The 12,980-nt window shown below is 48.6% G+C and overlaps 1 protein-coding gene across 3 annotated transcripts in view; it reads left to right on the forward strand.

Annotated features, from left to right (window-relative positions):
- The first annotated feature begins 598 nt into the window (after positions 1-598).
- LOC144933662 (mitogen-activated protein kinase kinase kinase kinase 5-like) overlaps positions 599-12,980 on the forward strand; it is a 60,046-nt gene continuing 47,664 nt past the window's right edge. For 2 of the 3 annotated variants that reach the window (XM_078858707.1, XM_078858708.1), the window contains exon 1: positions 599-1,070. In XM_078858707.1, coding sequence (XP_078714833.1) covers positions 963-1,070 — 108 coding nt within the window. In that variant the 5' untranslated portion in view covers positions 599-962. The remainder of the gene's footprint in view (positions 1,071-12,980) is intronic. The other variant, XM_078858709.1, reaches the window with a different exon arrangement.

Raw genomic sequence — 12,980 nt, forward strand, 5'->3', positions numbered from 1 at the left:
TTAAGAGGCGCGTGAGGCGATAACGGTGCCCACGTAATGAGGCTCACCGAGTTGATAATTACCGCGACAACAACAACATCAACAACATTAACAACAACATGGATGTTGTAGTGAGCGCTGCGCACTTCGACGGCGGCCGTCAACGGCGCGTTGGTGACCACGCGCTCCTGGCAGCCACGCGAACAAAGCGATGCAGTTAACGTCAGCGACGACTGCTCTTGCTGCTCTTAGTGCTGCTGTTGTTGTTGTTGACAGTTGCAATTCCGGTCATTGACGATCGTCGTCGTTATTGTTTTCTAATTGGGGTAACGATGTCACCAGGCAACGCGTGCGGGGGGGTGACGCCGTGAGGGGAAGACGCGGAGCGAGGCGGGCGGGGCCGTGGCCGTGGTGGTGGTCGTGGTGGTCGCTGCTGCCGCTGCTGCTGCGGTCAGCGCGGGGATCGTCGTCGTGAGCGAGAGACGCAGCGGCGGAGACGACGACGAGGAGGGGGGAGGAGAAGTCGGTAGCAAGGAGTGTGGAAGAGCGACGAGCGGAGCAGTGAAGACACGGACGGAGGCGGGGGGGGGAAGAGGAGGAGGGAGGGAGGGAGGAGGAGGGCGATACGAGGGTGGGAGGAGTGGGGAGGCGAAAGACGTCTCGAGAGAGAGAGAGGAGTGAGTGGCGAGTAAGTGAGAGAGAGGAGTGAGTAAGGAGTGAGAGAGTGGTGAGTGAGAGAGAGAGGAGTGAGTGAGTGGTGAGTGAGAGAGGAGTGAGTGAGAGAGTGAGGAGAGAGAGAGGCGTGAGCGAGTGGTGAGTGAGTGAGGAGTGAGTGAGGAGAGAGTGGTGAGTGAGTGAATGAGGAGTGAGTGGTGAGTGAGAGAGAGAGGCGTGAGCGAGTGGTGAGTGAGTGGTGAGTGATAGAGAGGAGTGAGTGATAGAGTGAGTGGTGAGTGAGGGAAGGAGGCGAGCGAGAGGGGGAGATGAGCGGCTACGGACCCACGGGGCTGGACATCAGCCGCAGGAACCCGCAGGAGGACTTCGAGCTGGCGGAGCGGCTGGGCAGCGGCACGTACGGCGACGTGCACAAGGTGCCCGGGGCCCCATCACCGCTCCTCCTCCTCCTCGCCGCTCCCCGGCACTCATTAACACTCCGAACCACTCCTCACCACTCCGCACCACACCACACCACTCCTCACCACTACCCCGCTCCTCACCACTCCACACGGCTTCTCACCACTACTCCACACCTCACCTCACCACTCCACACCGCTCCTCACCACTACACCACACCTCACCACTCCACACCGCTCCTCACCACTACACCACACCTCACCACACCGCTTCTCACCACTCCACACCACTCCACTCCACACCACTCCTCACCACTCCACACCGCTCCTCACCACTCCACACCGCTTCTCACCACTACACACCACTCCTCACCACTCCACCGCTCCTCACCACTACACCACACCTCACCACCACACCTCACCACACCGCTTCTCACCACTACACCAGTCCTCACCACTACACCACACCTCACCACTCCTCACCACTGCAACCCGACGCATGCTGCGCCTGACTCAGGACCCGTTTGTGGCATTTTGACCTCCGCAAGGCACACGACCTTTGACCTTTTGACCCCAGGCGTCTTGGTCCATGACCACTCTTTTCAATTCACCTGTAACCCCTTTGGGCGGATGACCCACAGCCTCCTTAACCTATGACCTCGTGGACTATGACCCAGGTTTCACTTGGCCCACGTGTTAAGGCCACGTCTTGACCTGTGAGATGTTGAATTCGCCGCACTCGCTGCGGGAGCTCTGGCTGGGTGGACTCGTTCTCATGTTGACCTCTTGACCTGGGACTCATTGATCTTGTGACCACACCTTGAAATATGACCCTTTGAACCTGATCCTCCTGGCCTGGCCTCTATCTAACTCCTGGCCTTATGTCACTGGTTGTGTCCATACAATCAGCACCAAAGAAACCTAAAGTTTAATCACTTCGGTTGTTGAATGCAACGGGACTTTCGGCAGAATTCACGTCTCATCCTTCCCAGTCGTGATCCTTGCAAATTTGTGACAATTTGCATTTACAACACCAATACCTGAACATGGTTTTTTTCCAAACCCAACTACTGTCTTGATCACGTGCAACTTCTCGATGTCCTGTTGCACTCGTGCTTAGCCTGCCTTTCCCTCGAATCATAGACGCGTGCGCTCAGTGGGCTCCCACCGACTTGTACCAAGGTGTGTCCTGGACAGGCCTAGCTCTGTGTAGTTGTCAGGTGAGCCGGATGACGACGCGATGAAGACGAATGGTGGCTTGTGATCCTCACAGCTCCGAGTTGTTGACTTTTGTCGCCTCGTTTCACCGCCAGACAACGGCAGTCAATTCCACTCAGTTCATCCTTTAAGCAGCGTACCAAGTGGCTTTGTGACTGGCCACTCGCCTCTAGCACTGACCACAAGATCACTGGCCCACTCACCCGCTGAGCAGACCCAATGACAGAGGGTCAAATCGGAGCCAAGGAGGGCGTTAATGCATGACCTGGAAACACATTTTGCTGATTTAGAAATGATGGTAAACATGGTATTTAACTACTGTATAATGAATCAGCTACTTATTGATGGTGCCTGTATCAATAATGTGACCATTGAATTATAAATAATTGCAGTATATTCTACTGCAATTGATGATGATTTGTATCTTTTCATAGAGCCATACTCAGTAAATAATGTGAGTGGTTAATCTTTGTAACACTTAACTGAGTGCAGTAATGTGGCCAGCAACCGTGTATTATTGATGTGACCCCCAAACTCCTTAAGCACAACTCAGAGTAATCGGCAACCACTTGTTGAACACTGCCCAGAATATAAACCCCATGAGTGTTAGTGTCACCAGGAGCCCCTTGCCTTGGAGCCCTACCCATCCGCTAGCTCGTGAACATTAAACATGTAGTAACGTGTTCTCTGGATTATAAGAGCCTCCAGAAAGTAAGACATGTCCCAAACTCTGCGGTGTTTTAGGGAAAAAGGTGCTTATTTAATAGGGGAAGATATGGGTCTCTGTAGAGCCGTTTTTCGAGAAGATGAATGGTGCTTTATAACGGGGAAGATGTCTTCTGCAAGATAAATCTGAATGGCTGCTTGTGGTTCCTCCATCCTCTTGGTGGTCATGTATTGTGAAGAAGTATCACCGGAAAAGTATTATGAACAACTAAATTAAAGCAAGTGTTCTGGAAAACAATGTATTCTCTCTGGATTATAAGAAAAACCACCCTCCCCCCCCCAATCCGTGCGTTAAAATAGTGTACAGGGAAAAACATGCATCTTATTTTTGTAAAATAGAGTAATCATAATTTTCAGGCTGAAGTCTATTCCCTGCTGAACGAAGGCCTCCCTACACTGTTGCGATAGACTTCACATGTGCCAATTGGTTCGGATATCAGTTGCCTCTGATGTTATCTGTGGCTGAGAATCAAACATAGGTTGCCGGGTTCAGTCTGTTAACCACTGCACCACCACTCTACTCATTAACACTGCACACGCTAATATATACATTATTAAATATCTAACTTCGGCAAAATTCTCCAGCACAAAACTAGACTTGAAACTTTTGTTATTTTCTTTCATTTAGATTTCTGTTGCGTTGTCTTAATGAGACAAAGATTTTTCAATTCAAGCAACTAACAGCGAACATCACCTTGTGTTCAATAACGGCCTGGAAGATGACATCACAGAACTTCTTCCGAAGTTATATCCCAAGTCCTTTTTAATCACATCCCAAGGCCTTTTTAAGCACATCTTATATATGTGCTGCAAAGAACGTTCACCGCGTGGTAATTAAACCAACGTGTTAATCGTTTTGATTGCTGGAACATGCTGACTTAATTAAGTTTAACGCCATAATTTACTTATTTATCTTTTGGTATAGTCATTGGTGACTGGGCTGAGGCCATCAACTCATGCCACATACGAAGCGGGCTTCATGATGGCTGGCTGGCTGCAGTGCTTTGACATGGAATCATCCCCTGAGCCACCAGCCTGCCTCCTCCACACTCTCCTGGCCACATCTCCAGCCTCTAACCGTGATGCAACGTCACCCAGTGCTGCCGTGTGTTGGCACGTCAATACGCACGTGTGTTTGCCTATTATTAACATATTATTTACATGCGTGGCGAGAACATGTAAATCTTGAAATATCTGAGATTGTACTACGCCGCAGTGTTCATGGACAGCCTTTTGTCAACCCACTGCTGGATGAGGGCCTCCCCATTCCGTGCGGATCGTGGTGGCCGTTTCACCAAATTTCGCCACGCTGGTTAGCACAGGTTTGGTGAAAATGGGGGATATAATATGAGTACATGATGGTACTGTACTTCTATCCAGGGGCATAGAATTACAGTACAACAAAGTATTTTGCTACGCTGCTCTCTGCTGCCCACATGTAATCCCACAGTCTATACCACCTATGATACACGGTGGAGGTCCATCCAAGCACTATCCAAGCTCAACCCTGCTGAACCTCTGGGAGATGGGGTGCAGTCCGAGTGATTTGGTGGTAGACACACTACAGTACGGCACCGGTAATGAATTACAGTTTGAATGTGCATTCTAAAATGCGTTCACACTCCCTGGCAAGTGGTTGTGCACCCACCATTCACCGTACTGGAACCGTGCTGCCGATTGAACAGTGGTACAGTGGGCAGCTCAGTGCACTATGAACCCGGCGGCCTGAATTCAATTCCTGGCCGCCACGGGCAGCATCAGTAGCGAGTGGTATCTGAAGCAGTCCTGGGTGCACTCCCTCCTTCACAAACCCGCACTGACCAGCGTGGTGATGTACAATCCCCATGTGCGGCAGCGTTGGGCCTGTGAGAGTGGTGTCAAGTTAATTATGCGTTACCGTAAACAGCGCACCACTGTCACTTCAGTCCTTATAAAACACGTATTTATTTAGTTTTTACACAGCACCAGATGCACAAGTTAAATAAATAATGATATTTACTAATGATGAGTACTTTATAGAAACAGCAACAGTGGACTTTGACAACTGGAAGCTTTGTAAGAGTTGTAAATTAAACGACATGTGTTGTGAGTGTGTTCAACTGTCAGGCCGTACTGTGTGGAACCTCATGTGTCAGTAGGCAGGTGGAAAAACATTTAGACGATGATTCTAGCAAGCGGCTGTTCCTTTTTATCTCCTCGCTCGCTCACTCTCGCTTGCATTGCTCTTGGTGACACAAATGTGACACTTGGGAAAAGAGACAGAGGTACAAATGTGAGCGCGCACACAGCAGGGGAAGTAGCAGCGTAGAAAGTGTTGGTGTCTGGAAAGCCCAACCGGACGGTGAACAGGTCAGGAGGTCAACGTCATCTTCCCACCACTTCCTGCAATTCAGTGTGCGTAGTGCTCATAATACATGAACAGACACACGCACACATACCCTGTATTTTAACACTAGAGGACACACACCCTGTTTCATGATTTCATAAGAAACACACCCTGCCTCTTAGCTCGCTACGTTGTTAACGCACGCGCACTCCCGAGTCGTCAGTGCGTGCGTTACTGGGCCACGAAGCGCACTGTAATCGTACGGCTGGAATGTATGATGAGGTTCATGTGACCAGGGTTGGTGGAATTGTTCAAAAAGAATACGGTCTCTGTTTTGTTGCGAACTCCATGAACTGCACACTTGGGGGCCGTCCATAAATGACGTCATGCACCTAGGGGGGGGTCAGACATTTGTGACATGTGTGACGAGGGGGGGGGGTGAGAAATGTGACGTCACATCAAAATGCGCAACTTTAAATAAATATAGACAACACGTTCTACTTAATTAAATATACTTTTTTTAATATAAATGTGTTATCCTACAACATCAGAGTGCAGCGCCACATTAAATGTGCACTACAATGACAATAGTTTAAAGCGATTTGAAGCATGTTTTATTTTTTTAGGGGGGAGGGCAGAGCTTTGTGACGTCATATTTGAGGGGGGGTCTGACTTTTTGTGACGTCGTGTGACGAGGGGGGGGTCAAAAATCGTCCAAAATCGCGTGACGTCATTTATGGACGGCCCCTTGGGAAAAAAGTATTGTGCCTCGTCTATTTTATTTACTTTTCGTCAAGTGGAGAGGACATTATCTGCTCACGAGCAACGAGCACAGCACACAGAGGGGACACGAGTTGCATTTTCTTGATCTTGGGATGCTTCCGGTTGTTGATGCTGCGTAGATGTGCCAGGCACCTTAAACAAATCAGCTTGGCCCTTGTGTCCATGTCAGATCTGGGATAAAATTATTAAGTTTCGGCTGGAATCCAAGGTGAATGGTTGCGGTGGTATCTGTATTTTCTAATTAGGTTCAAGTAATGAAAGAATACTTTCGTCCGGAGCTCATGGCTTCCCAAGTGCCAACAGGCCAAAGGACACCTTGCCACTCGGGAGTTCCGTCGCTCAGCGTGGCAGTCTCTCTCTCTGTTCGCAAACACTCACAATTTCTGGACATCAATACCAAAAACCAACTGTTTTCCACATTGGGTATCGTTATCAGTGCAAACAGTCAGATTGATGATGATGAGAACAGGCGTTAGAGAAACGTTGTGCCGGGGTGCAGTGAGCTAACCTGCACTTTACCAAATAGTTGGCTTGAAAATATGTATTGTAACATTCAGTAACTATTTCCTGTGCAGATGGCGCATGTTGTTTTGGGCTCAAAGCCACGTCTGGTAAAGTTTGAGCCCCACATGCCACTGTTTAAGTGCCTCCAAGGGGGTGTGAACGTCTTTAAATTAATACAACTCTCAATGAAAACTCTGCAGTACATTACATTTTATAATACCTACACTCAACAACAATAATCGAGTTTTGCAAGGAAAGATATTTAAACACATTAAATAAACAAAATTGATCATCCCGCTAGTTTTTTTTATTAGGAAATATGTGTTCACTAAAGTATTAGTTTTACCTGGGAAAGCCTCACCGAATCTCAAGAGTCTTTATCAGGAGGCACCTGCTTGAATTGTTTGGCCAACCCCTTTAAATACGAGGACTTGGGTCTGTGGGTGAAACCAGTGCCTGGAGTAAAACCCTCACTAACAAGGTGCACAACACTAAAACAGATAGGTCAGCCACCTATCTCCTGTACTGCCTGCCTCCTCCGGGCATCCTGGAACACATCGGGAATACCGCGCACGTACGTAAAGCGTATCGACGGGACGTTTGGCCGCCGGTGTCTTGTTGTAGTACCCCTGGGAGTGACGGGCGTGTTCGGTTGCATTGATCCAGTGGTGTCTCCCGGGCCGCTTGCGGATGTTGGGTGCGGCGCTGGGAACGTTGGCGTGGAGTGGTAAGCGCTCGCATTTTCCCCACTTTCGGCGCACGCAGCTGCAAACCGCGAGCGCCGTTTGCACAAACTGCTGCCGTGCCCCTCAGCTCCGGTAATTTAGAAACCCGTGTGTCCTTCTCCACGGCCCAAGCATGGTTTAGTTGCTCGCGGCGGCGTCTGTGCCGGCTCGGGTGACGGCCGGTGCACGTGCGGCAACGTTCGAGCTCGAGGGACGACGATCCTAGCTCGGTCGACGACGCTCAGGGTCATCGTGTACCCTTGTGTCACTCTACACCTGGCCCCTTGGTTAGCACACTTGGGCGCTTGACGCACGGGAGCACTTAACACGGTGCAAGAGCCTGCTCTGGTAGTGGTCGCTGCCAGTGGCCATTTTTCTACGTGATCAAACTTCACGTTAGCTTCTCGGGTATTATAGTTTTCTCTTGCGCACAACAACCACTCAAACAGGAACTGAGCACTCATCCAAGGAGCAGGTCTTCTTGAAAATCACATTCAGTGAGGCTGTCTTGAACAAACCGAGGTGTTAATGCCATCTTTGATTTTGTGCCAGACCGTGGTGTGTGTTTGTAATGCGATTGGCGACCGGTGCCATGGATGTCGTGGCAGCGACGTCACCAAGAAAGAATTTCTGCGTCTGTCTAAATTTGGTGCGTTCAGAGGAAACCGGCGCCGCGAAGGTGGAGTTGGCACCTGCGCTGGAAGTTCGAGCCCCGTCGCTCCAGTCGGCCCGGCCAGAACCGCGCAGGATTTGTATTCACGGCGATGCTCGGTGCGGCACCGTGGGTAAATCACGCGGTCCGTCTCGGTGCCTTAAATAAGCAAATGTAGGGGTCGGTGCATGTTTTGTTCTGGGTGTTTTAAAAGCGGCGATTTATTTATTTTATCCCCACTCTGTGGTTGGGTGTCCACTACGCAGTACTCGGAATCTGTGAAGAGTCAAAGAGGAGAGAGAAAGGGGAATGAATTGCTTCAGTTAAGCGCTTGGCACCGCATTGCAGTTGAATTTGCGTGAGACAACGTTGTTTTGTTGTGGAACTGAACTGAACCCTCAGCTGGTATACGTAAACACACGCACACAAGGAGAGGTGGGTTGCAACTCGGCTGGTAGAAATGCAAACCTCCCAATCGTGGGATTGTGAGTTTAAATCCAGACTCTGCTCCATCATCAGCTTCATCATCATCACCATCATCGCCCCTCTAGGCGGTGCCATCTTTTCATATCGGTGACCACGGCTGAATGCCTATTTGAGCACGGGATCACTTCACACTTAGACTGAGATTGAAGTGGCCCTTAATAATTCTGTCTTCGCGAGCGAGACACACGGAGCCGGTGTGGCCGGATGCTGGCGGGAGCGCGCGGGCACTTTTGCGTAACCGCGGGACGTTGTGAAACTCGGTGCGGCTGGGGAGCGACTCTCTCACGCCGTGGTCGTGCCGCTCTGCCGGCCGCCCTCACCAGCGCCGTGGCGCGCCCACACCTTGAGAGTGCGTGCCGTGAGCCCAGCTCGGTGACCCACCAAGCAATACATTTGTCGAGCCAGGGACACTGCCTGCACCCAATGAAAGTTTCCAACACTTAAGTAAATAAATACCGCGCATTTCGATTTAAAGCTTTCGTGACTGCAGGGATTCATCTTCTTGGTTCTTTCGGTAAAGTCACGTAGAATGGAAATAATAAAATAATACAAATAAAACATAATAAAATCATTCTCACGACGTTTCGGCCACAACGCAAGCAGCCGTCCTCAGGTGAAGAACAGGTCTGTCGAGAAGACAGAGTCTGAATGACACACCCCAGGCTTGGAGCGTCTCTTTAAGCTGGGCCGGAGGGGGGGAGAGCGCCCCGACAAAAGAATCCGCATATCAAGAGGAATCCAGCATACCCATGGGAAATGCAGACACGCGACCAGGGCCACCCCCGCCCACCTCCTACGCATTTCACGAGTGGTACTTGTCGCATGTCTGCATTTCCCATGGGTATGCTGGAAGAACCAAGAAGATAAATACCGTGCATTTATTTATCACGTTGGAATTCAGCGCCCATTATTAATCCGTTGCCAAACTACAGATGTGGTCTGCAGTGCAATTACCACCATGACCTCACATTCGATGTCCAGCTTCGCTGGTATCACTTGATATGGATTAAACTGTGGTGTTGCCTGCATTGTTTAGCAACACCTTGCAGTCTTTACGATTGCCTCTTCTAAATGAAGAGTGATTCCCATCCTTTGATAAATATATTTTAATATTACTGTACTGTCTTGTTCTAGTGCAGTCATTTTAATGGACGATTTTGCAAAAAGCCACTGAGTGTGTATTGCTTAAATAAGAAACTCTCAATTAAAATTAAATCCTAGCCCCTAATTTTGTATGTTTGCACCTCGAAGCGATGTGTCCTGGACTGCAAAATGAGTTTTGAATTTTGTGACAGAGAAATAAAACGACAGCCAGGATAATCTTAGCGATGGCACTCGGGGCGTTTTATCTCATACAACATTGTGTCGACACACGTACACGGCGTCGGAACTTTCCTACAAGATGAGAGCTGTTTGCTCTTGGGGTTTCATATCTTCCTTTAAAAGCGATCGCTGGTATTGGGGCGATGCTGATAGGGGCCACTTCACTGCGTGCGAGTGCCTATATCTGTATCCCAGCTCCATTTATATCGTTTACTTATACTGTCCATGAAATCCCCACTGAGCTGCAGTACTCCTTTCAATAGGTTCCTGCATTGAGATGTTCGGCCAATTCCTTTTAAAGGACTGTTTTGTATGTGCAACGAAACTGGGGTAGATGGAGAGAGGCCGCCAGGTACACAGGGGAATAATATTGCCCTGGCTCGGTTGTCTCGCGGTCCGGCGGGGTTTGGAGATCTACAAAACCTGCAGGATCCACCAATCTGTGCCCCCATGGCTCATGTGTAGTCTCTTGTGCCTCATTTCTTTGATCACTGGGAACCAGGTTCTGCCAGCCCAGGGACGGCCCAGTTCTAGCCCGGAAACGTCACCGATTCCCAGCTCCATGTCCCCCCCATGCTCCATAGAACCGTGAGCTTCCATCGGCTCGACCACTCCCATTCCTTCCTCCCCCAACTCATCCCACTTCCTACTCTCTGGAGTGGGATGTCAAGGAGATATATTGTTTTGAGTTTGATTATTTGAAAAGTGTAACGAAGGCATGGGTTAGTGTAGGCTATTTTAAGTGAGTCGTAATTTTTAGACGTACATTTTTAACGCGTAGAGCCGAGACGTTTAAAGCAAACGAGTTACGTCACGGTCGGTTTGCATCGATCTCCTGTATACCAGGCGAGGGAGTTAACATCTCGGCCCCGCAGATAACGTTGAACATGCTTCACATGGCACTTGTTGCTGTAATGTGATCGGTAGTCTGTGTACAGAGCCGCTTGCGTGTAATGCATTTGCTGCGACGCACGCAGACCCCGTGTTTATAATCTGTCAAGTGTTCTCTATGCAACACTCGCTCCTGTGATCTCTTCAGCTCAGGGGGAGGGGAGCGGGTGGAGAAACATGCTTAGGTTTGGTCAGCTTTCTCCTTTATCCTCTTGCTGTGTTCTGTAACAGCTTGAAGTTGCGCTTTCATGACCACAAAATGAGCTTCCCAAAAGCTTCCTGCTCTCGTGACATTTGTGATATCCCTCACAGACCGCTCTTTCATTCGCGATATCTATGCCGCTTTGGTGCAAAAAAACTCAGCCCTTTCCCCTACAATAGTGGCTTCCAAATTATTGCCGGGCTGCACTGAACAACTTGTGCTTAAAACTCGTTTCTGCTTCTTGCAGCGATGGTTCTGCTGCCTGTATTGTCGTTGAATGGATGATGCTCGTGTGAACTATTTGTTTGACCGTTGGATGCGAGCTACCAGGTGACATGCTGATACTTGTTTAAAAGCACATTACTAGAGTAGCACTGTATTTGTATGCCTCCAAGTCTTCACATTGATTAATGGTATGGAAATAATCATGGCCTTTATCCAGGAAAGCTTCATTGAGTCTCAAGACACGTATTTAGCTGATGCCTGCTTTGGATATTTGCATACTATCTCATTAAGTATATATCACAGTGATCTATTGATCTAAAAAAACCTATTTGCTATGTTTTTATTTAAATGTTTTTGACTTGCAGGCAAAAATTGTATCGTTAAAATGGTGAAGGTACAATCATCTCGTATCTACTGTGTACGCAGTGTTATGTAACAATTTGTGGTGTCTCAATAATTATTCACAGCCATTTTGTCAATCCACTGCTGGATGAAGGCCCCCCCCCACGCCACGTAGGCCATAGGGGCTATTTGACCGTGTGCATAGCCACGCCGGGCAGTGTGGGTTGGTGGAGGGGTGGTTGAGGACCAGCTGGGAATACATTCGCCACTGATGTTAGCCATGGCAGGGGATCAAACTCGGATGTCTGTGTTTGTTGTGCAACGTGCAATACACTGTACTACTGCTCCACCCCCTTTCACCATGAGGTGCGGGCAAATTGTTTGGTGCTCCCACGATGAGGGCCACACTCTGGTAAAGTAATTGTCTCTTTGGATCTTTGTTGTTTCTGGCATTAGCCGCATCTCGTAATGACCCCCCCGCCCCGCCCTGAGAAGTGCTGTGGAACTCAAAATTAATGTTTTATTTACATTTTGTCTTGCCGATGTTATTCATTCCTTTCGTGATTTAAGAAAATTCCCCTCTGGTCACTTTTTGTTCCAGGCTAAACTTCCTTCGCCTTCTTTGTATGTTTCACCACAAACCTTGTCCTGAAAATCCGAGAAATATTTTATTTTCTCGCTTGCTGAGCTCGCACTCGATTCGCGATGGTGGCTCGGTACGGACGTGGGGGAAAAAAGTTTGAATTGAAAATATGCTCCTGTATTCGCTTTGACCCTATCATGTTAGAGTTATGGCCAGTGGTTCAGATAGGGACTATGGCGATGTCTAAACTGAAAGTCTCTGAATACAGTATCTCATGATGACTGATGTCAATTTAAATTAAGTTCTTTGAGGGCTAGAAAGCTAACATTTTCTATAATCATGGCACAGTTGATTGCTATTATATCTGGAAAATGCAAAGCCATTAATTACAAATGTGGGTGCCCCAGAATTAAAGGACGGCATATTGTGTATGCTGGGTTCGACGCCTCGTCTTGTGAAGGTTTGTATTTTTAAGTTTTGATGGGTACTGAACCCCAAAATATTAAAATCCGAATTTTTTTTAGAACTGAATATTGTGGGTACTTTTTGAATAGTGTGACACTGACGTAGATAATAATGGATCATTAAATATTTAAACTTTCGTTTTTTTTTTATGGAGCCTGCTTGTGGGGCCACGTATGAGCATCCACCCTCTCCCAGTCTCTGTGTGCGGAATAGCAATTGGGATGGCGGAGGCTGTGCGCTGCTTGGCAGTTGAAGGCGCCGGCGTGCGCTGTAGCGGCGGCACTTGGCAGAGGTTCGCCACCCCAGCTCGTGGCCCCCGCTGCATCGTCGTCGTCCCCCACGGGAGACACGGAATCAGAAATATGCTTTTTTACACATTCGTGGTATTCGCTGCAGAATATTAATAACAAGTGGCTTTGGCTTTTTGGTATTTACCATAATTTATCGACGTGCACCACAATGAGAATTTTGAGCACA

This window comes from Lampetra fluviatilis, chromosome 7 (genome assembly GCF_964198595.1).
Source record: "Lampetra fluviatilis chromosome 7, kcLamFluv1.1, whole genome shotgun sequence".
Taxonomy (NCBI): Eukaryota; Metazoa; Chordata; class Hyperoartia; order Petromyzontiformes; family Petromyzontidae; genus Lampetra; species Lampetra fluviatilis.